Source organism: Kogia breviceps, chromosome 2 (genome assembly GCF_026419965.1).
Source record: "Kogia breviceps isolate mKogBre1 chromosome 2, mKogBre1 haplotype 1, whole genome shotgun sequence".
NCBI lineage: Eukaryota > Metazoa > Chordata > Mammalia > Artiodactyla > Physeteridae > Kogia > Kogia breviceps.
Genome location: NC_081311.1, coordinates 41,947,319 through 41,974,765, shown reverse-complemented (window position 1 = coordinate 41,974,765; position 27,447 = coordinate 41,947,319). Strand labels below are relative to the sequence as shown.

Here is a 27,447-nt window from a genome sequence, read left to right as displayed (position 1 = left end):
GGCTCTTACGTCAGTTCCACTACTTAGGGCTGTGAGCATCTATGGGTAACACTGTGTTTATTTAATGGTCTCTCTTCCAAACTAGAAGGTAATTTCCTTGAGGGCAGGAATCCAAACTTATTCCAGTTTATTTTCCCACATCTACTTAGTACCAAATGCTTGTTGAATAACTGAATAAATTAATAAATAAGCAGTTATTTCTATGCTCTTTAGAATTGTCAAAATGTGCCAGATCTTCAGAAATTTAGTTATTTGTGACCCTGGGCAAGTTTCTTATTGTCTCCAAGCCTAAGTATGGCCATTTGAGGGCTGTAAGAATTAACTGGAGTGATATATACATATAAAATGCTTAGCGCTGCTTCTGTTCCCTCATATAAGTAGGTATTGTTACAATTCTGCAATAATAATGTGCATCTCTAGAGGTTGGCCACATCTTTTTCAAGGCATCATGTTTCTTGTGAATGAAATGAGAACCACCCATTTTAAACTAGAAAATTGCAACCACAAAATATCAGATGGAGAAATGGGTAAGGTCTTAAAGCCAGAGAGAACATTCTTGCCAAACATAAATTAAGAATTATAAAGTGCGTGTTGTGTAAACCTAAAGTGATCTAGAGGGAGAAAAACATCTTCCAGGGATTTTTTCCCCCCTGAATTAAAGCTGTTAGGACTTTCATTTTCTGCCTTGCTTTTGTGACACCATTGACATTATGTAGTTCACCGGAGATGTGTATAGTGAATGACTGATCATTTTGGATATTAAAAATTGCTAACCTTTTCTTTCTGCTCACTAGAGACTTCTCACTCCAAACTTTCACAAAACAAGACTGCAAGTGTAATTTTCCATTTGCATATTTTTATTCTTTCTGAAGCTGTGGCCAAACCCAATGATACAAAAGGTCTCTTTGTGGGCAGGGTAAATGCCTCACAGAATAGTGTCCTTCGTGAGCATGTAGACGTGGAAAAATTTGGATAAATAAATGAAGCTTACATTTTGCTTATTTCCAAGAAGTTATGAGGAACCCACGGAGGAATACCTTCTCATTGTTGTGTCATTCTTTCCATTTAATGCATTTGAGGAATTTATAAGATTCTTGTTTAAAGTAAGTCAGTAGTTGGAGCATGTTTAATATTAGCAATTTTGACAAACTTTCTTATTTGCATATATTCATGTGAGAAATATTTATATATTGAAGACTTCTTTTTTAGGTTTCAATATCAATTTATGAAGTGAATATGCTCCATGAAAAAGATCTTGTAAGTTCTCAATAGTAACTAGCTTTAAACATCAATGAGTATTCTCACTACACTTTTTTTTTCAGAAAGTGTTTTTAAGGCATAATAATTGCAGCTGTGAGGTAATTTTTTTCCCCTCTGCTGAGATTTTGAGAGCTATACTATCCTTTCAGAGTTCAGACAAGCTACCTGAGGAATTATTTTTAAAGTGATTTCACAGATGGCTTTAACATCCTTTTTCTGTCATTTGAGGACACTTTTGTTGATGTCTAGAGAGTAAAAAAGATGGTCAGTTTTTCCTTTCTATGATGCATGACTTAAAATGTTATGATGTCACCAAATAATGCAAGGTAATTATGGTGATCTTCTCAAAATGCTTAACCCTCTGCCTAGTCATTATGTTGCAAACTATTAGCAGAGGGCATAACAGTAGAATAAAAACAGCAATTGTCGGGCTTCCCTGGTGGCGCAGTGGTTGAGAATCCGCCTGCCGATGCAGGAGATACGGGTTCGTGCCCTGGTCCGGGAAGATCCCACGTGCCGCGGAGCAACTAAGCCCGTGAGCCATGGCCGCTAGGCCTGCGCGTCCGGAGCCTGTGCTCCGCAACGGGAGAGGCCACAACAGTGAGAGGCCCGCATACCGCAAAAAAAAAAAAAAAAAAAAAAAAAAAAAAAAAAAAACAGCAATTGTCTTTATCCATGATTTGCTGTTTGCTAGCTTTGTGTGCAATAGTTAAAACTGTTCAGGGCTAGGAGTGTTATAAGATTGTATTTTTATCTCCAGATAATATGGCTGTTCTGTATCATTTTCCATTGATATATCCGCAGATCTGTTTTTCATCACTCATCACATACTGGTTTGTGTTGTTTTGCTCTATTGATTTAGGTTATTGCTAGCAAGGTAGCATAAACTCTGGTTTTAAAGATCAGTGCCTAATAACCACATTTGCTGACCCTGGAGCATGTGGGGGGAATGTACGCAGCTCAGTGGGTTTTTTCCTTCACATCAAAGCTGTTAGGGAAATAAACAAGAACTATTTTCACGAATCATGTCTGCTTGTGAATATTGAAATGAGGTAGCCCAGCCTGAGTCCCTTTGGTCTCGCATACTAAATTAGAAAAAATTCACATAGTGAAACAGTTGGGACTTGATCTTTAGAATGACAGTGGGTTATAATTAGATTTGAAAATGTAAATGAATACAAAAGACAAGGTTTTATTAGACAGTTTATACATGATTAATGTCTAGAAAAGGCTTATTTAAGTGTTTTAAGAATCTGTGTCATTTTCTTTTGTGGCTTATAGATTATTTTCAAGAACAACTATACTGTTAACATTACTTGAGATCATTATTAGATTTAACTGTTTCAGATGCAAATATTTTTCTTCTAATTCAGAAACTGCAATGCCTACCAGGGCTAACAGGGTGTTTTTCTTTTAAGTAGTAATGTCTATAAAATTTAGGGGTTTTTTTAACCTTTACGAAAGTGTCATCCAGTGATTTTTTTTTTTTTTTTTTTTTTGGTGAGAATAAACCTCATGGGATTAGGATCCCAATACATTGCAACAAGAGAGGTTTCCAAGGGAATTGAGTGAAATATAACAAGCTCCCTCTGGGGCTCACTCATAGGTCTCCCTTATGGCTTAAATAATGTGCTTTATTTTGAATTTCTTGCCAGAGGAAATGGGAGCTCTGAAGATACTCTGAAAGAGTATCTTGGCTTCTTATCATCTGGATTCTTGGCTTAACACCCTCAAAGCCATCCTACTGTTATCTTCAGGTCTTATCATTACCCACTTCACAGTTCTTCCTTATCCTTGAATGCGTGGGCAGTAGACCAGCAGTCAAACGTGTGCTTGGTGCAACATAGACACTTCATAATACTGTTGAATCAACAGCCAATAAGAAAACACTTATGGTGGACTTAACAATAAGAATATGACACGATAGAGCCATGATAGTGTGTAAGAAAGGTGCCAAGAATAGGCAGGTGAATGTGTCCTGGTGTAGTCTGAGCCTGCTGTGGACAGGAACTCAACTTTTTCAGAGTGCAGGAGATTAATTTAAGTGACAGTAGAAGAAACTAGCAGAGGAAATATATTCAAAAATTACAGAGTCAAAATATTCATCATGTGTTCATAAATTTGGGTAACATGATTTGAACTATGTCTGATTCAATTAATATTAGCTACTTAAAAGAACATATTAGGGCTGTCTTAGAAACTCATTTGTAGACGGGAAATGCAGCAGATATGGTTTTACAAACCCATTTTATTATATAGAAAATGGAAGCTTACTAAAGACTTACAAACAGGGCAATGACAAAATCAAAGCTACATATTAGAACATTTATTTCCTGTGACATGTAGTCTTCATTGGATGAGATAATAAATGAAAACCAGAAGATAAGTTAGCAGCTATAGCTTTCATTTAAGTATGAAAAAAACAAGGTGGACAGTGGAAATGGAGAAAACAGAAATATTTAAAATCCATTGAAATGGAAAAATTAATAGTGACTGAGCAGGATGGTTGAAGATCACAGACAGAATAAAAGCACAATCAAAAGTGAATCAAGAGTTTCTAGCTGGAGTGATAAAGATATTCATGATTTTAGTTGATAGAAATAAGATAGATAGAAAAGAAAGCTATTTAAGGAGAAAATAATGAGATCAAACCAGGACAAATTAAATTTCAAATGATTTCAAAATATCTAAGTGAAATCATCTACAGAATGATAGAAGTTGTCTGATTTCCTTCCCTGAGCAAGGAGGCTTAGAGGACTAAGTCAGGACATGACTAGTGAAGGAGTAATACTCACCAGATCAACCCAGGAATCATAGTGCCAGAGCTGGAAGGAAGCTTATCTTCTTTCCCAGAGTTATAGGTTCCTCAAACTAAAGAACACATAGCATCTAGTGCTGACAGGAGGCTGGAGGCAGATGGCAGGATGGTGCCAAGATTCCTTTGCACAGATGAACAATATGAAGAAGTCCATGGGGCTTCCCTGGTGGAGCAGTGGTTGAGAGTCAGCCTGCCGATGCAGGGGACACGGGTTCGTGCCCCAGTCCGGGAAGATTCCACATGCCGTGGAGCAGCTGGGCCCGTGAGCCATGGCCGCGGGCCCTGTGCTCCGCAACAGGAGAGTCCACAACAGTGAGAGGCCCGCGTACCACAAAAAAAAAAAAAAAAAAAAAGAAGAAGTACATGAAGAAGTCCTGAGGCAGATACTGGGTTGCCACAGCTGCTTTGATCTGATGCCAGGATGGATCAGGTAGAAAACATAGGAGTAGGAGCACAGGGAAAATTGTGGAAGAGGAGGAGACACCTGAATGCAAGCTGAAGCTATGAGAGTAAATAACATACTCCAAGAGAGAAAGCATAATCAGATAAAACAAAAACTTGGAAATAAATCCTCAGGTTATGCCCTTTTGAGGATGGGCCAGGAGCTGAAGTGTGGAAAGAATGAGAGAAAAGAAAGACTAAGAGCATAGAAGAGCAGTCTGCCAGTGATGTGGTTCAGAAGAAAAGAAGAAAATTTCAATGCAGAGAAAGAAAATAAATGGTAAAGGGGTTTTTTTGTTTTCTTTTGTTTTCTTTTTTTTTCCAGACAGAGCAAGGAGAGTGAAATCAAGCTAAGTGAAGGACCATTGTTCTGTTGATTAGAAACTCATGAGTAACCTTCATGGTAAATTGGCCTGTGCTCTCCTGCAGTTTGCTTACCCTTTTATTTTTCATGCCTCTGAGTTATTTTGGAGTGTAACATTTATATATATGTCATTTTTGCTTTTGCTTTTGAGACTATCAGTTTATTATTTACATTTTCTTTGACGAATTACTTATGTGCATTCTCCATAGAAATTATTTATGGAATTTAAATTATATTTCTTGGACATGTTTACAGCTACTTATATGTATTTCTGTATTTAAGTCTATGTATATGGTTTATGCCATTCCTTTCATATTCTGACTTATCCATTTTTTAAGTTCTTCATTTTGCTGCATCCCTTGGTTTACTCATATGTGTCTTCAAATTTTTAGAAAGATATATACCATGTGAGTTTTTATACATATGAAATTAATTTGCTTACACATAGAACATAAAACTTGACAAACTATTAGAGTCTTGGGTTCAAACTTTTGCCTTTAAAACCATACATAGATTTTCCACTATTTTCTGGTTTTTAACACTGTAGAAGTATTAGGCTCTATATATTTTTTAATTTTTAGGTTTTGTTTGTTTATTTGTTTCTGCTTATAAGACTCCCTACTCCAGAACTTAAATGTTTTCACTAGTAAATATTTAGATCTTCCCTGCTCTGTATTAATGTGTCTGGTATATGATGGCCCCTTGCAGTCTGCAAACTTGTGCACATAGTTCATCAGCCCAGGAAAGATTTATATGGCTTCAACAGTAAGGGTTTTGGAGTGAGACTGGCTGGTTTCTACTCCTAAAGTTCCTACTGACTGTTCTCGTGGCCCTGGACAATTTGCTTAATCACTCTGCTCCTTAGTTCTCACACTTGTGAAATGAGAACAAAAATAACATAAATGAAACTTTATACCCTTTGAACAGCAACTCTCCATTCCTCCCTTCCCCCAAGTAACCACAATTCTATTCTTAGCTTTTTTCAGTTTATTTTAAATACCTCATCTAAATGGAATCATGCAGTTATGTGCCATTCTGTGACTGGCTTATTTCACTTAGCATAATATCCACAAGGTTCATCCATGTTGTCACAAATTGCAGAACTTTATTATATTTTAAGGCTGCATAATATTCCATTGTATGTATATGACACATTTTCTTTATCTACTCATCCACTGATGGACAGTTAGGTTATTTCCTTATCTTGGCTATTGTGAATAATGCTTCAGTAAACACTGTAGTGCAAATACCTCTTTACGATTCTGATTTCAATTATTTTTAGATATATGCCTAGAAGTGGGAAGTATCCTGTGAACTTCTAGCACAGCAGTATTTTATGAACACATAGCAACGAGAATGGAATGTAAGAACCTAATACTTAGTGAAAACAGTGAGAAAAAGAAAATAATACATTATGTAAAGATTAAAAAAACAGAAAACAAAAATGCACACAATGACATCAACTAGGTTTTCTTACTAAAATGCTGTATAGTTAACAATACCAAAATACCACTCATTCACTCTAAAAAACATTTATATTTTTATCCATGGATCTTTGAGGCAGCTGGGGATTGGCTGGCTTTGGTTTTGGGCTGAAGGTTGGGTTGGACTCATGTCAATTCCACATGCCTCCTCCTTCAGGAATCCATGACTAAGTAGGTCTGCTCTTCACACAGTGAAGGACAGAAACACAGGAGAACTTTCCTAACCACATGATCACACGTAAGCTTCTGGTTGTGTATCACAATTCTTCATATCCCACTGACCAAAGCAAGTCTCATGACCAAGAGCAAAGGCAATGGGGCATGAAGTAGAAGAAAAAGAAGTGGATATTGCTGAACAATGATACCACAACAGTCTAGTTAAAAGACACTCTAAATGCATTACAATAGTTTTCTTTGAAGGGAAAAGGAGGTTGAATTGAGGTGTGAGCATGAAAGGAGATAGGGGAATGAGAGGTAAATATGCCTAGCAGATCCATTGATAAAAATGCTCCATAAACTATGGATTATATTTAACTTTAATCTCTGTCCCTGTGATCCAAACAAAGTACATATTCCTCAATATTTATTGCATGTGTGTGCATCCAGTGTTATTTAAGCATACTGCATTAAGTATTGAGGATTAAAATTGTCATGAAGCCTTAGAACTGTAAACTTAAAGACATAGAAATTAATTGAAATCAATGAAGTAAATAGAAATGACAAGCTGAAAAGCTCTAAGACTTTAGGGTGCTGTAAAACTAGACAAGAGAGAGCCTGATTTTGTCTGGATTGTCAAGGAAGGAACGTTCTGGAGGAAATGACTATGAGCTGGGGTCTGAAAGATAAGGAGGTGTTTCCAAGGCAAAGTGGCATGGCAGAAAAATTATTCCCTAAAGCGGAAGAAAGAAAAATAGGTTTCAAAAACCAAAAGAAAGCAATTTTTTCAGGAGGCTAGAGAGGTAAACCTGAGTCAGATCCTATGGACTCTGAAGGCATGAAAACAGTGCCAAGACTTCTTGTTTCATCCGAAGAAAAATGGGAGGGTTTCAAGGCAGAAAAAACAAATAACTAACACCAGTTCAGGTTCGTCCCTATATTTTTGTTCCTTTGGTTTTGTGAGTTGGTTTTTCTGAGGGAAGTTGAATGTGTGCCCACCATTATCTTTATAAATTTAAAAAAAAACTATCTCTATAAAGAAATTTTATAAGGATTATATTATTTGTTATTTGATGTCATTAAGTATTTAGTTTAAGTTTACCTTTGAAAAACATGTTTCCCAAGAGAGATTGTGATAAATAATCTTACAGCAAATATTTCTTAGGATCTTTAATGGCTATGCTAATACCATATCTGCAGAAATTGAATTATGCATAGACATTGCATTAAATCAGTGACATCTGTCATAAGGAATTTGCCTATAAGAGTGTTGACTCACTATGTTGTCAAAACATAGTAATCATTTCAGGTGTTACAAATCAGGGAAGGGGAGAGAAAAATGAAAAGCACAGGATCTTTTCAGTGATTACATGGACAGTTTGACCTGTAGTTTTTCTTTTTTAAGCATCTTTATTAGAGTATAATTGCTTTACAATGTTGTGTTAGTTTCTGCTGTATAACAAAGTGAAACAGTTATATGTATACATATATCCCCATGTCCCCTCCCTCTTGTGCCTCCCTTCCACCCTCCCTATCCCACCCCTCTAGGTGGTTGTAAAGCACCGAGCTGATCTCCCTGTGCCATGCAACTGCTTCCCACTAGCTATCTATTTTACATTTGGTAGTGTATATATGTCAATGCTCCTCTTTCACTTCATCCCAGCTTACCCTTCCCCCTCCCTGTGTCCTCAAGTCCATTCTCTACATCTGCATCTTTATTCCTGTCCTACCCCTAGGTTCTTCAGAACCTTCTTTTTTTTTTTTTTTAGATTCCATATATATGTGTTAGCATATGGTATTTGTTTTTCTCTTTCTGACTTACTTCACTCTGTATGACAAACTCTAGGTCCCTCCACCTCACTACAAACTATTCAATTTTGTTTCTTTTTATGGCTGAGTAATATTCCATTGTATATATGTGCCACGTCTTCTTTATCCATTCATCTGTCGATGGACACTTAGGTTGCTTCCATGTCCAGGCTATTGTAAATAGTGCTGCAATGAACATTGTGGTACACGTCTCTCTTTGAATTATGGTTTTCTTAGGATATACTCCCAGTAGTGGGATTGCTGGGTCATATGGTAGTTCTATTTTTAGTTTTTTAAGGAAGCTCCATACTGTTCTCCATAGTGGCTGTATCAATTCACATTCCCACCAACAGTGCAAGAAGGTTCCCTGTTCTATACACTGTTTCCAGCATTTATAGTTTGTAGTTTTTTTTGATGGTGACCATTCTAACCGATGTGAGGTGATACCTCACTGTAGATTTGATTTGCATTTCTCCAATGATTAATGATGTTGAGCATCCTCTTATGTGTTTGCTGGCAATCTGAATATCTTCTTTGGAGAAATGTCTATTTAGGTCTTCTGCCCATTTTTGGATTGGGTTGTTTTTTTGATATTGAGCTGCATGAGCTGTTGTATGTTTTGGAGATTAACCCTTTGTCAATTGCTTCACTTGAAAATATTTTCTCCCATTCTGAGGGTTGACTTTTTGTCTTGTTTATGCTTTCCTTTGCTGTGCAAAAGCTTTTAACTTTCATTAGGTCCCATTTGTTTATTTTGTTTTTATTTCCATTTCTTTAGGAGGTGGGTCAAAAAGGATCTTATTGTGATGTATGTCATAGAGTGTTCTGCCTATGTTTTCCTCTAAGAGTTTTATAGTGTCTGGTCTTACATTTAGGTCTTTAATCCATTTTGAGTTTATTTTTGTGTATGGTGTTAGGGGGTGTTCTAATTTCATTCTTTTACATATAGTGGTCCAGTTTTCCCAGCACCACTTATTGAAGAGGCTGTCTTTTCTCTATTGTATACTCTTGCCTCCTTTATCAAAGATAAGGTGACCATAGGTGCGTGGCTTTATCTCTGGGTTTTCTATCCTGTTCCACTGATCTATATGTGTGATTTTGTGACAGTACCATACTGTCTTGATTACTGTAGCTTTGTAGTATAGTCTGAAGTCTGGGAGTCTAATTCCTCCAGATCCGTTTTTCTTTCTTAAGATTGCTTTGACTAGTCGGGGTCTTTCGTGTTTCCAAATTGTAAAATTTTTGTTTTAGTTCTGTGAAAAATGTCATTGGTAGCTTGATAGGGATTGCATTGAATCTGTAGATTGATTTTGACCTGTAGTAGTCTCTTTTAAGGATACCTTAGCAGCTGGTTAAGATTCACTAAGAAGAAAAGAAAAAAAAAACCCTAAGTTATTATGGCTGCAATAAACAATATAAGCCACTTTACAGTAATCCTTTCTGCTAAATCATACTTAGGCGATTTCGTGAATTACACTCTTACAAAATAAATCAGATTAGTTGCTTTCAAAGACATTGACTAAATGAATTTTGGAAACCACATCGGGGAGAAAAATCTTTGTGTACTTGAAAACAAATTACTTAATGTTTGTGTGTAATGATAATAATAGGTTTAGTATTCCCTGATATAAAGTGATTGCCATTATTATGAAGAAAATTATGTGGGTCTGAGTAAGTAATTTCTTGATAATTACATATTTAAGAAAAATGACTAATTCAACATATCCCCTGATAATAAGGACTTAATTATTTTGGTCCATTATAGTCTCATTGAAATTTCCTGCATTTGCAACTTTAGAACATCTTTCATACAGATCTGCAATTACCTTCTGTACTAATTAATTAATTACAAACTTAAGGTTTTATTTTTTATATAAATTTACTTTTATTCTGATACATAAATTTTGTCAATCTGTATAAATATGTTACTTTTGATTTTAAAAATATAATATAAGCACCAACATGACAGGGATTTTGTCTGTCATGTTCCCATCATCTAGAAAAATTACTTCATTCAGAGTATCACTATATCACCATATTACTATATATGTATTAAATACATGACTATTCCAATAGCATTGTCTCATACTAATATTTATTGAGTTTTACACATGTCAAATTTAGTCGGTAAAATGGCATCACAAAGTTGAAACTATGCCTTTCACATTTTGAAAACCATACAATATTTAAATAAGTCACATACTACCTCAAATCATATTTGGAAAGAAGCCTTATACATGAACAAACAAATTAATTAATTCATTTATTAATATGTGTCATAAATCATATCCTTCCTGAGAGCAATTAGGGTTGGCAGACATCTCCAGAGTCCCTCAGAGCTATTGAATAATGTCACTAGTACCAGCATCTACTAGGAAAAATTATATTGTACAGCAGTTACTTAACTTCTTTAAACCTCATTTGCATATAAGAATAATAAGACCATTTCACTGGATTAGTACCCAGGTTTAATGGAGAATGAAAGCACTTAGCCAATGCTAGGCACATAGGTGTTAGTTAATATCTCCTCATCATCCTCCTTGCTTTCAGGGTGATGGCAAACATGCCTAACTTTGCCTCTGGTTTGGTACAAGACTTATATAGTCATCATGTGTAAACTTTAGGATGTCAATGTCAGCACTCATGAAGTAATTCTGGTGTCACCTATGACACCATAAAATTTGAGAATAAAGTTTTCATAAAAACACCATACTAATCAGGTCTTTACAATCCCCACAAATAAATATGTACATATTTTAATAAAGTTCTTTTCCCAAATTAGTAAGATATTTTATTTAAATAGACATCTTTAATTTATTTCACTTCGTAATGATACATATCTACTTTTATATTTTTCCTTCTCTGACTTCAAAGCTCTTCCTATATTTATTTGTTGAAAGTGACCTGAATGAAGGAAGCCCTACTTTGTTTTCTCATTCGGGATGTTTTGGGGAAAATAACCAAAGAATGATTGCAACATGTTTTGCAAAGTAAAATATGCTAGTGAAGAACTGCGAGTATTGACCTTCTCCACAGGAATTGTGCACATGATAAACTTTTAGATTCACTAAACCAGTTTCTCTGTTGTGTAATTCCTCCTCCTGTCACTGGCCTAAATATGCAGTGTCATCTATTATGTATTGTAACCTGTGCAGCTAGTTCTAATTCTACTGCTACTCAGATAAATTATGTTTAAAATTGAAGTCAATAATTTTTTTTTTTTTTGGCTGCGTTGGGGCTTCATTGCTGCACGTGGGCTTTGTCTAGTGGTGGCGAGTGGGGACTCTTCTTCATTGTGGTGGCTTCTTTTGTTGTGACTCTTCTTCATTGTGGTGGCTTCTTTTGTTGTGGAGCACGAGCTGTAGGTGCTTGGGCATCAGTAGTTGCAGCACGTGGGCTTTGTAGTTGTGGTTCGCCGGCTCAGTAGTTGTGTGGCACGGGCTTACATCCATGGCATGTGGGATCTTCCAGGACCAGGGATCGAACCCATGTCCCCTGCATTGGCAGGTAGAATCTTTTTCTTTTTTTTTTTAACATCTTCATCAGAGTATACTTGCTTTACAGTGTTGTATTAGTTTTTGCTGTATAAAAAAGTGAACCAGCTATATGCATACATATATCCCCATATCCCCTCCCTCTTGCATCTCCCTCCCACCCTCCCTATCCCACCCCTCTAGGTGGTCACAAAGCACCAACCTGACCTCCCTGTGCCATGCAGCTAATTCCCACTAGCCATCTATTTTACATTTGGTAGTGTATAGATGTAAATGTTATTCTTTCACTTTGTCTCAGCTTACCCTTCCTCCTCCCTGTGTCCTCAAGTCCATTCTCTAAGTCTGGGTCTTTATTCCTGCCCTGCCCCAAGGTTCATCAGAACCATTTTTTTTTTTTTTTAGATTGCATATATATGTGTTGGCATATGGTATTTCTTTTTGTCTTTCTGACTTACTTCACTCTGTATGACAGACGCTAGGTCCATCCACCTCACTACAAATAACTCAATTTCGTTTCTTTTTATGGCTGAGTAATATTCCATTGTATATATGTGCCACATCTTCTTTATCCATACATCTGTTGATGGACATCTAGGTTGCTTCCATGTCCAGGCTATTGTAAGTAGTGCTACAATGAACATTGTGGTACATGACTCTTTTTGAAATATGGTTTTCTCAGGATATATGCTCAGTAGTGGGATTGCTGGGTCGTATGTTAGTTCTATTTTTAGTTTTTTAAGGAAGCTCCATACTGTTCTCCATAGTGGCTGTACCAATTTACATTTCCACTGACCCAACAGTGCAAGAGGATTCCCTTTTCTCTACACCCTCTCCAGCATTTATGGTTTGTAGATTTTTTGATGATGGCCATTCTAACCGATGTGAGGTGATACCTCACTGTAGATTTGATTTGCATTTCTCTAATGATTAGTGATGTTGAGCATCTTTCATGTGTTTGTTGGCAATCTGTATATCTTCTTTGGAGAAATGTCTGTTTAGGTGTTCCGCCCATTTTTGGATTGGGTTGTTTGTTTTTTTGATATTGAGCTGCATAAGCTGCTTGTATATTTTGGAGATTTATCCTTTGTCCGTTGCTTCATTTGCAAATATTTCCTCCCATTCTGAGGGTTGTCTTTTCCTCTTGTTTATGTTTCCTTTGCTATGCAAAAGGTTTTAACTTTCATTAGGTCCCATTTGTTTATTTTTGTTTTTATTTCCATATCTCTAGGAGGTGGGTCAAAAAGGATCTTGCTATGATTTATGTCATAGAGTGTTCTGCCTATGTTTTCCTCTAGGAGTTTTATAGTGTCTAGCCTTACATTTAGGTCTTCAGTCCATTTTGAGTTTATTTTTTTGTATGGTGTTAGGAAGTGTTCTAATTTCATTCTTTTACATGTAGCTGTCCGTTTTCACAGCATTTCTGGAATGAACCTCACTTGATCATGGTGTATGATCCTTTTAATGTGCTGTTGGATTCTGTTTGCTAGTATTTTGTTTAGATTTTTTACCTCTATGTTCATCAGTGATATTGGCCTGTAGTTTTCTTTTTTGGTAACATCTTTGTCTTGTTTTGGTATCAGGGTGATGGTAGCCTTGTAGAATGAGTTTTGGAGTGTTCCTCCCTCTGCTTTATTTTGGAAGAGTTTGAGAAGGATAGGTGTTAGCTCTTCTCTGAATGTTTGATAGAATTCGCCTGTGAGTCCATGTGGTCCTGGGCTTTTGTTTGTTGGAAGATTTTTAACCACAGTTTCAATTTCAGTGCTTGTGATTGTTCTGTTTATACTTTCTATTTCTTCCTTGTTCAGTCTTGGAAGGTTGTGCTTTCCTAAGAATTTGTCAGTTTCTTCCAGGTTTCCCATTTTATTGGTATATAGTTGCTTGTAGTAATCTTTCATGATCCTTTGTATTTCAGCAGTGTTAGTTGTTACTTCTCCTTTTTCATTTCTAATTCTTTTGTTTTGGTTCTTTTCCCTTTTTTGCTTGATGAGTCTGGCTAATGGTTTATCAATTTTGTTTATCTTCTCAAAGAACCAGCTTTTAGTTTTATTATGTTTGCTATTGTTTCCTTCATTTCTTTTTCATTTATTTCTGATCTGATCTTTATGATTTCTTTCCTTCTGCCAACTTTGGGGTTTTTTTGTTCTTCTTTCTCTAATTGCTTTAGGTGTAAGGTTAGTTTGTTTATTTGAGATGTTTCTTGTTTCTTAAGGTAGGATTGTATAGCTGTAAACTTCCCTCTTAGAACTGCTTTTGCTGAATCCTACAGGTTTTGGGTCATTGTGTTTTCCTTGACATTTGTTTCTAGGTATTTTTTGCTTTCCTCTTTGATTTCCTCATTGAGCTCTTGGTTATTTAGTAGCATATTGTTTAGCCTCCATGTGTTTGTAATTTTTACAGTTTTTTTTCCTCTAATTTTTATCTAGTCTCATAGTGTTGTGGTTGGAAAAGATACTTTATACGATTTCAATTTCCTTAAATTTACAGAGGGTGGCTTTGTGATCCAAGATATAGTCTATCCTGGAGAATGTTCCATGAGCACTTGAGAAGAAAGTGTATTCTATTGTTTTTTGATGGAATGTCTTATAAATATCAATTAAGTCCATCTTATTTAATGTGTCATTTAAAGCTTTTGTTTCCTTATTTATTTTCACTTTGGATGATCTGTCCACTCGTGAAAGTGGGGTGTTAAAGTCCCCTACTATGATTGTGTTACTGTCAGTTTCCCCTTTTACAGCTGTTAGCATTTACCTTATGTATTGTGGTGCTTCTATGTTCGGTTCATAAATATTTACAATTGTTACATCTTCTTCGTGGATTGATCCCTTGATCATTGTGTAGCATCCTTCTTTGTCTCTTGTAATAGTCTTTATTTTAAAGTCTATTTTGTCTGATATGAGAATTGCTACTCCAGCTTTCTTTTGATTTCCATTTGCATGGAATGTCTTTTTCCATCCCTTCACTTTCAGTCTGTACATGTCCCTAGGTCTGAAGTGGGTCTCTTGTAGACAGCACATACACGGGTCTTGTTTTTGTGTCTATTCAGGCAGTCTATGTCTTTTGCTTGGAGCATTTACTCCATTTACATTTAAGGTAATTATCGATATGTATGTTCCTATCACGAGTTTTTTAATTGTTTTGTGTTTCTTATTGTAGTTCTTTTCCTTCTTTTGTGTTTCCTGCCTAGAGAAGTTCCTTTAGCATTTGTTGTAAAACTGGTTTCGTGGTGCTGAATTCTCTTAACTTTTGCTTATTTGTAAAGTTTTTAATTTCTCTGTCAAATCTGAATGAGATCCTTGCTGGTTAGAGTAATCTTGGTTGTAGGTTTTTCCCTTTCATCACTTTAAATATGTCCTGCCACTCCCTTCTGCCTTTCAGAGTTTCTGCTGAAAGATCAGCTGTTAACCTTATGGGGATTCCTTTATATGTTTTTTGTTGCTTTTCCTTTTCTGCTTTCAATATTTTTTCTTTCTATTTAATTTTTGATAGTTTTATTAATATGTGTCACAGCATGTTTCTCTTTGGATTTATCCTGTATGGTACTCTCTGTGCTTCCTGGACTTGATGGACTATCTCCTTTCCCATGTTATGGAAGTTTTCAACTGTAATCTCTTAAAATATTTTCTCAGACCCTTTCTTTTTCTCCTTCTCCTGGGACTCCTATAGTTCGAATGTTGGTGCGTTTAATGTTTTCTCCGACGTCTCTGAGCGTGTCCTCAATTCTTTTCATTCTTTTTTTCTTTATTCTGCTCCCTAGCAGTTATTTCCACCTTTTTGTATTCCAGCTCACTTATCTGTTCTTCTGCCTCAGTTAATCTGTTACTGATTCATTCTAGAGTATTTTTTAATTTCAGTAATTGTGTTGTTCATCACTGTTTGTTTGCTCTTTAGTTCTCTTAGAGCCTTGTTAAATGTTTTTTGTATTTTCTCCATTCTGTTTCCAAAATTTTGGATCATCTTTACTATCCTTACTCTGAATTCTTTTTCAGGTAGGTTGCCTATTTCATCTTCATTTATTTGGTCTTGTAAGTTTTTACCTTGCTCCTTCATCTGTAACAAATTTATTTGTCATTTCATTTTTTGTTGTTGTTGTTGAGTGGTGCTTTATCCTGTCTTACTGGTTGTTTGGCCTGAGACATCCAGCACTGGAATTTTCAGGCATATGGATAGAGCTGGGTCTTGGTGCTGAGATGAGAACCTCCAGTAGGCCTCACTCCAATTGATATTCACTAGGGTGTGATGTTCTCTGTTAGTCCAGTGGTTTGGACTCTGAGCTTCCACCGCAGGAACTTGGGCCCGACCTCTGGCCTGGGAACCACGATCCCGCAAGCCGGTTGCTGGGTTTCCTCCCATCGCCTTGAGTGTCCATGGTGCCCTACTGGTTGGCAGGCAGATTTTTATCCACTGCACCACCAGGGAAGTCCCTTGAAAAGACATCATAGAGACTTGAGGTGTAGGTCTGCCTCCTCAGTTCTTCATGGCTGGCCAATTAGCTGTGCCTTCCCTGTTCTCAGTTTTTCAAGGCAGAGAGTCCAGGTAAGATGGTAAATGCACAAAATAATCCACCTTGCTACTCTGAAGGGCTGATAAACCTACAGGAAGCGCTGGGCGGCTACTTTTATCTTTTTGAGTTTAAGACAAATTGTCCAAAATCTTCACACATAAGTTAAATATTAGTTTGCCATTTTAATACTCAAATTACATGCCAGATTGGACTCCACATATAACACAATTGCAACAATCTTATTAATCAAATAGATTTTAAAGCACATCAAATTTTCATATGTAAGCATCTACACAGTGATGTATAAAGTCCACTTGGCTGTAAATCTGAAGGTCTTTGCTCTAGTTCTCAAACCTTTATTTGGTAGTGCTCATGTTTCTCCTTTATAGCTCTTATCAGAAATGTTAGTAGTTTATTATGTTTATCTGTGTACCTTCTGTCTCCCCCATCTGACTGATTATGAGGCCCTAAGTACAAAAGTGCTATCTCTAATTATTGGCCTATGATCATGAGAGATGAATATGAGTAGCTCTGGGTAAGTATCTATGAACATATATTGGTGGGTATTAAACTGAAAACTTGCCAACAATTTAGCCCATTCTGAGGTAAGCAAATTCTTAGAGGTCCTCTAAACCATATAGAAAATTACCTGTGTAGCTATGATTCTTGCAATTACCAAATGTATACTCAGAAATCTCAGTCTTATCCAACATTAGTTTAACCCACTATGTAACTCTGATTTTACACCTGTGTAGTGTAGTTGGTGTAAGAAAACATCTATATCTTTTTAATATAGATCACATGAGGATTAATTTATTAGAAAAATCCAGAGGATTATGTCATTATTTTAAAGGATTGACGTAACAACAGAATGTATTAGATATAATTAGAAAAGTAACATAGACTAGAAGGACAGAGGCTGAGAAGTAGGAGAGAGATAGTACATAATATTCAGCTAGTCCATAAAAAAATGGAAGGACTTTCCTAATAATACATGGTTTTATTTCTCCAAAACTTTTCTCAGAAATCTTTTTGAAAGACTATTTATTCTCCTTCAATCTTCTACTTGTTTGGAACTCTGCTTTCATAAGTTCTATTTTCATATCTTTTGTGAAAGCTCTTCCCTGACAAAAGTCACTGATGTAATCTTTCTTTCTTCTTTGTTCTTAAAAAATACACATGGAGCCACGGCAAACAGGAACACAGGATATATACATTTTTAGCAGGGGGTTTTAGCAAGGGAGGCCAGGGGTTACACAGGCAGCCATTCCCATCATATCTGCATATGTGATCCCCCCTGGAGTTGTTCATCCTGGCAGCCCAGCCCAGGATCCACATATACATGAGCACTGCTTGTATTATACGTATTTATTTAACAAGTTATTGTTGACCTCTTAAATAATGCCAAGCCAAAATAAGTATCTTCTCTAATGGAGCTCACAGTCAAGGAACAGAGATAGGCTACAAACCCACAGACAAGTAAATATGTAACATAAATTCACATAAGGATACATACTATAAAGAAAATAAAATAAGATTTGACTCAGAGTGGTTTATGAGTGGGTATAGGCAAAAGAGGTATCATTTGAGACCTGGATTCCAGAAGGAACTAGCCACATATAAGAGTATTGCAGGAAGAACAAACAGCAGATGGAAAAGTGCTGAGGTAGGAGTGAGCTTGGTGTTTTATAAGGCCAATCTGGCTAAATTATTGTTAAGGAATATCAGGAAGGAGGTGATATAAGATGAACTCCTCAACTAGGCTGTGAGTTTGTTCATCTGTGTGCTCTCAGGACTCAGCAGTGTCCATTTAATGTGATGAATGAATAAACAAATAGATGAATGAGTGAATGAATCCCACATATAATGAATTAACCTTTGTACTATAAAACATGAGTAAAATGATAAACATTAGGGAATAAATAATCTATAAAATTTTCAATTGCCAATATTTTATACAATTTATACATCTCTCTCTTAAAAATACGCCATATGTGAAATAAATGTATGATTTAGTTCTATAATTCTATTGTTTTAACTGAGTTAAATATTTTTTTATCTAATGGCAAACAAAAAGTCCTTTGGAATTCGTTCTAAATTGTGGTTAATTTCAATTAACCAAATTAAGGTTAATTAACTTATTAACCTTAACTTGATGCCAAGTTAAGGTTTTCAGCACCCCTTGAATGATTAAGCTGCCAGTCATATCATGTTTCTATTTTGAACATTTCGTTTAGGGAAACATATCCCTCTAAAAGTGAGTGTGTCACTTATTTGAAAATTCAGGGAAAGTATCGAAGAATATTTTGGTGAATGGAAGTTGACATTAAGAAGGATTCCTGTGCCGGCACCTCATTAATCCTTTAAAATTATGGTTATCTGAAGTAACACTTGCTCCAATAATGAGGTCAGCTGGATTTATAGAAATAGCTGTCAAAATGAGGAGGCTTCAAAAAAGCTGTCATGCTATGCTTGTCACATGTCCTCAGTTTCCATAAAAATTTAAAGAAGAAACTCATTGTACTTACCCATCAAAAGACTCCAAGAGGCATAATGATAGGAAACTCTCTTTTGGCCACCACTGCCTGATGAGAAGAGAATCTTTGCAGACAATTTCATCACTTTACTATTAAATTAATATTTATGTCTTGGTTAGTTCTGTCTTAGTTTCTTGCCTTTGTTAATGGCTCTTCATAGTGGCTAGGTAAATAGAGCAAAATTCCAAAATAGCTTAAATAGTTCTTCTTTATTTATGTGATATTACATGTATTATGGGATTACCTACTACTGTGTCATAAATTGTGTTGGATCAAAGTCCATGAAATTTTACATGTCCTGAAGTGGCAAAATACATTTTACCACATGAGATTAAAATATCTGTACTAAGAAAGAGATGTGATTTAGCCATTGAACTAAAGAATAAAATTAGATGGATTCCACTAGGTGGATATCAAAGTATTTTGTTCCTTGATGGTGACCTAAAACAATCAGATAATTTGTTTTATTCTCTTGAATCCACAGTTTGAGTACATTTCCTAAACAGCTATGGTAGGTTAAAAGGGCATGGAGAAAAGATACAAAAGCAAGAAAAGAATGCCTAGGATGATACAAAAGCAATTAGAAATATCTATCCTAATAAAGCGAGGCTCAGGGGTAAAACATTGGTCTTCAAAACTATGAAGAATTTTATTCCCCTGGAAAAAAGAAAACACTATGTTCCATCACTGCTGAGGAAAAACATGAGGTTTGGATTTAGCAAGTGTTTCAGAGAGGAAGAGCCTTTAGTGTCTGAAGATATGAAGCTAACTAATGACCTCCCAAGATATCTTTGGTCCTAAATAAAGACAAATAAATTTTGTTGATCAGAGTGCAGCACCAAGGAGTCATTTGCTCATCATTTATAAATTAAACCACAGCCTACTTTTAGTTTAGTATGAACTTTAAGAAAGCAATTTTTGTAAACTACTTTTAGTGTTACTATTAGATTGATTTTGTGATAATTTGGAAATGTTATAGAAAAGGAGTCTATTGCCATAGTAATAAAATTTTTAAAGACTGACTTTTTTTGTTAAAAGATAGCTCTTTTTTAAATATTGATGGTCCAAAATGTCCCTCTTACTTAATACACTTGCAAATACGTATATGTAAAGATATAATCTCTATACTATATTATCATAAATTGAAGTAGAAAGTAATGATTAAATATTTCATCTCAATTTTAAGTATGTTTTTATAGATTAGTTTACTTTAAAAAAGAAATATGATTAATGTATTCAACTGGAAGAAATATCAACTTATTGGAAATATGTAAGAGTAAAGAAAACTCACTCTATTTCTAGTACAATTTAAAATAAAAGACCAAATATTTGGTAAATTTTTATTATCTAAATGGTAATTTGAATATTTATATGTCATCTCATAATTATAAAAATGTATAATTTATAAACTCAGTGGACTGTTTTTTAAAATCTAATGAATGGAGAGGCGCCGAACTCCGGCTCCTCACAGCGGAGAGCGCATCCGTCAGCCCTAGGCGGAGGTGGGCGCTGAGCTGTCCGCGCGGGAGGTGACAGCCGCCGGGGAGGGGCCGAGGGGCGGCGGCAAGTCCCCGCGCGAGCCCAGGGTGTCAGAGGCTGAGGCAGAAGCAGCAAAGTTCCCGGGGCTTCTCCGAGGCCGCTGTCCGGGTTGCCAGTTCGGCCTCCCCCTCCTCGCCAAGGCAATGGCTTCCAAACTCCTGCGCGCGGTCATCCTTGGGCCGCCCGGCTAGGGCAAGGGCACCGTGTGCCAGAGGATCGCCGAGAACTTTGGCCTCCAGCATCTCTCCAGCGGCCACTTCTTGCGGGAGAACATCAAGGCCAACACGGAAGTTGGTGATATGGCAAAGCAGTACATAGAGAAAAGTCTTTTGGTTCCAGATCACGTGATCACACGCCTCATGCTGTCAGAGCTGGAGAACAGGCGCGGCCAGCACTGGCTACTGGATGGTTTTCCTAGAACATTAGTTCAGGCCGAAGCCTTGGACAAAATATGTGACCTGGACCTAGTGATCACTTTGAACATTCCATTTGAAACGCTCAAAGATCGTCTCAGCCGACGCTGGATTCACCCTCCTAGTGGGAGGGTATATAACCTGGACTTCAACCCACCTCATGTACATGGGATCGATGACATCACTGGTGAACCATTGGTCCAGCAGGAGGATGACAAACCTGAAGCAGTTGCTGCCAGACTAAGACAGTACAAGGATGTGGCAAAACCAGTCATTGAATTATACAAGAGCCGAGGAGTACTCCACCAATTTTCTGGAACGGAGACTAACAAAATCTGGCCCTATGTTTACACACTTTTCTCGAACAAGATCACACCTATTCAGTCCAAAGAAGCCTACTGAGCCCGCCCAGTGGAAGAACCAGGAAGATATGGTCATCCATTCAATTGTATGTGTAGTGTTGGTGCCATGTCCCAATTAGCAGCTAGCTGAGATAGCTTGCAGCATCTTTTCTAGTTTAAATGGTGAACTGCTATGAAAACTAATGAATAGAAAGAGTTAATGAAGAGGCTCTTCTCTGCCTTTCTAAAAGAGGGACTACATGCACATGTTTAAGATGTCCCTGCACATGTCTCAAGTCCTTCACAAGAAAGAAAGCAAGTACAGGCTGGATTTCAAGTGGTGTATAACCCAAGCTCTAGCTGATTTTCGACAGCCATTTTGTTGCCATAGTGGCCTTTTCACACGTGATGGTGGTGGTCCCTGGTTCTCCTCAGCCCCCAAAGGCTGTTGAACCATAGCACCAGGAGGCCTGAGAATGCCAAGGGCTGTAGCTGCCTTTGTCCCAGGTTCTCTGGTATGTGCCCTCCTGGTGACAGTGGGATTGAAGCTAAGCTCTCGGTGGTTGCTTCTCTGGCCTTGAGTCACTCTCCACAATTCATTTTTTTCTGTTAGGAATGACGCCTTCTCTCTGCATCCATACTCCATAGAATCTTTCCTTTCCAGACACCCTGGAATGAAAGGATTTGGCTTTTACTACTTTTATTAGACATCTGTTTTCTCCCTTCCTAGATTATTAAATAATACAGATTGTTACTGCTTTTATCCCTCTCAAATTCCTTTCTAAGAGCTGAGAGCTAGGGGACTGTGTTGAATCTCTTTATGCACTAGGAACTGAGCTATGTGGAGGGTCTATTTAAACTGCTGGTCTGACTCTCATGGGTTGACACTGCTCCTTTCTTTTATTGTGGCAAAATAAAACCTTCAGAGTCTTTAAGGAACCCTCAAAAACTGGCAAATATTCACCTCCATAAATGTTAAAAGATCATATCATATCTTATGTATGGAAGTAAATAAGACCATATGGAATTACTGGACTAAATGAATAGTTTAGCTTTTTAGTCAAGACAAAAATATGTATTTTGAAATGCTGCTAAATATTGATGCTGACAGTATTTTTCTCCTGTGAGTGACCCAAGCATATTATAAATAGTTGGTGAAGGGAATGGAGCCTGTGGGGTTGAGGAAAACGTTGCACTAGCCATGCCTAGACTGATGACGACAGGTTTACGGTTATGGGATTTGACAAAAATCGTAATTTTTTTATTCTATTCCAAAGATGCTTTCTATAGGGTGGCCATTAAGCCTAGAAATATAGATCAAACCATTTTGTCATTCACTGAAATGTAGTATCAGTAAACCATTTATTTAAGGATTTGCCTGGTTTCCAGACTTGGTGGCCATCTTTTATAATTCTTGCTCTCCTCTGGGAAGGACAATGAAATTTATTCCTGTTGCCTTAAAAATAGATATTCCTCTTCATGCATCGTGATTGTCCCCAGGGAGGGTCCTTTACTATTCCTGGGAGTGACTTTTGTCTAACTCTTCATGCTGGTGAGAAAACAAAAGAAGCCTATTTCAGCATAGGTGGTGTTGAAACATTTATTTTCTGAAGATGTCACAGTGAATCCACAGTCAGTTCACTGACCCATGGATTCTGTGTGGTAGCCGTACATCTTCCTGACAAATACTGCCCCCCACTCTTGCCAGTCCCTCTCCCTTTGTCCCTTCATGTGAATGTTCTTTGGCTACCTTAGTGGAAACACAGACCAGTTTCCTCCTTATCCTCTGAATCAAAGTGAAATAAGATTACTTACTTTTTAGGTTTATGCATTTAAAATGCCCATGTCAGGTATTTGAAACATCAGTGCATGATAGTGACTTTTTAGAAGAGTTGTGTTTGAATGCCAGTTGATGGGGATAAGGTGAAAATCAGACATGCAGATACAGCTCAGGTTTCCTGGGGAATCGGGCAAAGAAAAACAAGTCTGCTATGAGGAAAATTGCTTCTGCCATGGAGACAATTTCCACAAAGTGGGAAAAGTAGAAAGTTAAGGTTATTATATGGATCGTTCAGAAGAGGAAAGTGTGTGCTTTTTTGGAAGCAGAAAAATCTTCAGACCTCTTTCTTCACTTCTCTCAATGTTTAGCAGATGTTCCAGTGTAACCACTGGCTTTGGAGTTTTTGAAAGAGGCATGGGAAACGGCCTAGGTGACCCCTGACTCCATATACTCTGCTCTTCCATCCTTCCCTCCCTTCTCCCTTCCAGCCAAATAGACGCTTAGTGCCAGTGTCAGAGTCACTCAGTGTGTCTCAACACTGTGCTGTTTCTGAGGTTGCCCTGCAGTTGAGGGCAATCACCTTTGCTAGGTGAGACCAATAAAAGCCAAACACTCTTTCTGTGGGCTTTGAAAGATGATGCTTGTTTCATGTTCAGTGGCCTAAAAAATCTGTTTCTGGTTTTCTTCAACAAAGTCTAGTTTTTCCTTTAGTGATTTTGTAAAAGTAATAAAATTTTCTTGAAAATATCTTGAAAAAATAAAAATAAAAATAAAATAAAATCTAATGAATGAATTTTGTACATTGTAATACTGTGATCATATCTGTTAAATTTTTAACATGATCAGGTATTAAATAATGTTTAGTAAATAGTAATGATAAATAATTTTAAGAGAAAGCTTATGATGATGATTTTTTTAGTTGTGTCATATATCTGGATTGCACATTATTTTCCAGATTAAAGCCATAATAATTTTGATTTTTATGAATTTATAAAAACCATGCATTTGACCTGATTCATGTTGTAAATGTTCCAGAGACAATGTTAGGCAAGTTAATTGAAGCTGTTTCCCAAAGCCAGTTACCTTCACCTATTACATAGCTTAATTATTTAACTATAAAAGCAAGACTATTTTTTTAAAGACTTTGGGAAGAAAATTAGGAAGGGAGGGAAGGAAACAGGGAGGAAAAGGGAGAGGAAGGGGAAAATAGAGGGAGGAAGAGAAGGAGGGTGGGAGAAGAGAAGGAGAGTAGGAGAAGGAGGGTGGGAGGGAAAGAAAGAGGAAAAAACTTTTGAATATATTCAAAAGAACATCTAAATCAAGGTATTTAGTTGTATCATGTTATATGAAATAAAATGTGGTGCCTTGATAACAGGGTGATGGAAGAAACAATTAAAATATCTTCTGTGGGCTAACAGTGTCATTTCAGGGCCACTTTTTTTATGTGCTAGCAATCTGTAAAATAACAAATCAGAATGAAAAGCTTACTGATACAGCTAAATATAATGTACATGTTCTTATACATACAATCTTATCTGTAACAATCCTCCAGGAAGATTATAGGATTTTCTGGATAGCAAAGTGTTTTAGGCATCTACAAGATAACACTCCACAACACCAAAACATTTTTCTCTTTTATCAGTTAAAGGTATAATTCCAAATGTATCATTAATACCTTGGCATTATTAAAGACAACATGCTAAGTGTATCTGACATATTCTAAGTTTCTTTAAGTTTCTTGATAACTGATTCATGATAGTCATAAAAATTCTAATACTATACTACAGAATGAATGGGTATTGATGCCAGCAGAAACTGAAAATTTGTTCTTGAAATGGTTTTTGCTGTAGTTTTGCTCTAGTGACAAAAGAGCCAAAAATTTAAATTTAGGATTTATGAACAAATAAGAGGTATTTAAAGGCATAGAACTTGAGCAGAGGTAGAGAAGACAAAATTGCCTGTGACAGAGTCTTGGGAAACTCCAAGAAGATTGGGAACAAGCAGAGTCTGACCGGGAGCCTACAGATAGGAAGAAGGAAAGGCAAAAGAGTGAAAAGAGTTACATAAAGTATTCAAGGAAGTAGTGATAAACTGAGGTGTCATGAATGAAAGGACCGGACTTACAGATAATCATTAGGGAGTTATACAAGTCCTGAAGGCTAACATATTTGTCCTATAGCCCAAATGTGACTCAGGAACAAACACGGAGCAACACATTCCGTTCAAGGACAGTCATGAAGAAACTCAACGATACAGAGAACAATGTTCTCAGAACCATCCTTCCCCAAAGCATAATTAACTAATTCAGGCTATGGGCATAACATGGGGGTAATATCCTGCTTCTCCTACATCAGAATAATGTCACATAGAGGTGTTCTTCTCTAATGAGTTTTGTGGTATAATATAGTGTCTGTTAGGGTTTGAGATCAAACTCAACCACATACTAGCTCTGAGTCTGAGGTGTTTATTTTATTGTACTTCTAGGACTGACTTAAGAGATTTACAGACCTTAAGCATTTAAAAAGATTAGAGTGCCCACCCTAGTTTCACCCTATCTAATTAAAAGTAAAACCAATTTTACCCCTAATATAAGTGAGGATGTTCAATAAATTTTGACTGTTCTCATTATAGTCTCTTTTTCAAAATTATCAAATGTTAATTTTTCTTTAAAAATGAATTTTTTGTTTGCTATTCCAACTTATCTTGGTATATGTCTGGGACATTTCAACATTTTTAAACTCCCTGTAAGCTTCAAGTTCATTAACTGAAAAATATGTGGTAGACTATATATGTATCATTTTTAGTATGGTTCTCACACATAATAAGCTTTCAACAAATGTTAACTATCATTATTTTACTGTTATTACTATCAACATTAGTAGTAATATTATCCTAAAGGATTGTTGTGAGAATTTATTTATTTATGAAAAAACCTAGCCTGGTAAACAGCACAGAATAGATGGTAAATAATGTTTCCTTTACTTCCATACCCACTCCTCCACTTTACCTCAATCCTCCACACTTTATTTTCTCTGAGTATCACAGAGTTCAAATAAGTATAATAAAGAAAATAACTTATAATGGTCTCAGAATATAAAATATTAAACACAGTGTTCAAGGAAGAAGGTGAGATTCATGTAATTAAAGAAATGTGGAAGGGAAGACACCTGAGGAAACCACTGATTTATTCTTTCACATAAATGATTTTAAATAACATGTAGTAAAGACACTTCACTGATTCAGATTGTTATTCTAAATATTCTGCTACATTTTAAACCTGAAAGTATGAAAAGTTAAAATATGATTTTTCATTTGTAAAAGACTATTTATTTTACAAATCAATTTTATATTATCATTACCCTTTGTTTTCATTTTGTGGAATAATATATAATTTTATTTTAGGGATTACCTGCAAGTCGTGTGAGATATAGAGTAGATGGTGTCCCGTTTTCTTATCCTGCCAGTATTTTTGATGTAGAAGAAGATTCTGGAAGAGTAATAACTCGAGTTAATCTTAATGAAGAACCTACAACAATTTTTAAGGTCAGTGCAGTGTTTTCTCTATGGTGTCTCTTTGATGTTTAACTTTTGATTGAGAGTTTGGTTTAACAAATAACCATACATCTTTCCATTTTTCTCCTTTTTAGTATTTTAAAATTACAAAACAATACATTTTTACTGCATAGACACTTAGAAAATACAGTTAAGTAAAAGGGAAAAAAACACTTGATATTTCACATTTTGGAGATTAAAATTTACCATTTTAATCACTATCCTTATGATAACATTCCCTGCAAATAAAAGTATACAAATATATATTTTAAAATAACATGATTGTATGGTTGTATTATTCATACTGCTGTTTAAAATTTAGGTATATTTAAATACTATTAATGCTATTATTTAAATGGTTGTGTGATGTTCTATTGTATAAATATACTATTTTGGTTTTTTTTTTGTCCAGTACCCTGTTGTTGGATAATTAGTCGTTTCCAATTTTTGTTATAACCACCTTTGCTGTCATGAAACTCCTTGTGCAGATATTATTTGTCACTTGCTATTTTTTTTTCCTCAAGATAAATACCTAGAGGCAATTGCTGGTTCAAGTTTATGTAATCTTGATATGTTGTACTTTTAGAAAATTTGAAATAATACTACCCTTCACTATTATCATAAATAAAACATTTTATTAAATGTTTGACTGTTTCCATTTTCTATAATTACTTAGAAAAATTTTTGTCCCTGGGAATAAAGCCTTTGACCATACATTGGGGAAATACCATCATCAGTTAACCTTGTGAATATCAATGAGCACTCTGTCTTCACTTAATTTTATCTCCGTTTGAAATAATTGTTCTGTTTGTAAAGTATTAACCCAAAGGCAGATTGTGGTTCTCAGGATGACCCTTGGTTGTGGTTACGTGATCTAGGTTGAATTAGTTTAGATTAGTCACCTGCAGCTTCCAAAATTATATACAATCTAGAGAAACACATAGTTTTGAAACTTAAC

At 36.1% G+C, this 27,447-nt stretch overlaps 1 protein-coding gene and 1 pseudogene across 5 annotated transcripts in view; both read left to right on the top strand.

Annotated features, from left to right (window-relative positions):
* The window catches only part of PCDH15 (protocadherin related 15), a 1,516,422-nt gene that overhangs the window by 1,338,509 nt on the left and 150,466 nt on the right, over positions 1 to 27,447 (top strand). For all 5 annotated transcript variants that reach the window (XM_067025124.1, XM_067025121.1, XM_067025122.1 and 2 more), the window contains one exon: positions 26,340 to 26,480. In XM_067025124.1, the coding sequence (XP_066881225.1) occupies positions 26,340 to 26,480 (141 nt within the window). The remainder of the gene's footprint in view (positions 1 to 26,339; positions 26,481 to 27,447) is intronic.
* Positions 20,407 to 21,882, top strand: LOC131750150 (adenylate kinase 4, mitochondrial pseudogene; annotated as a pseudogene).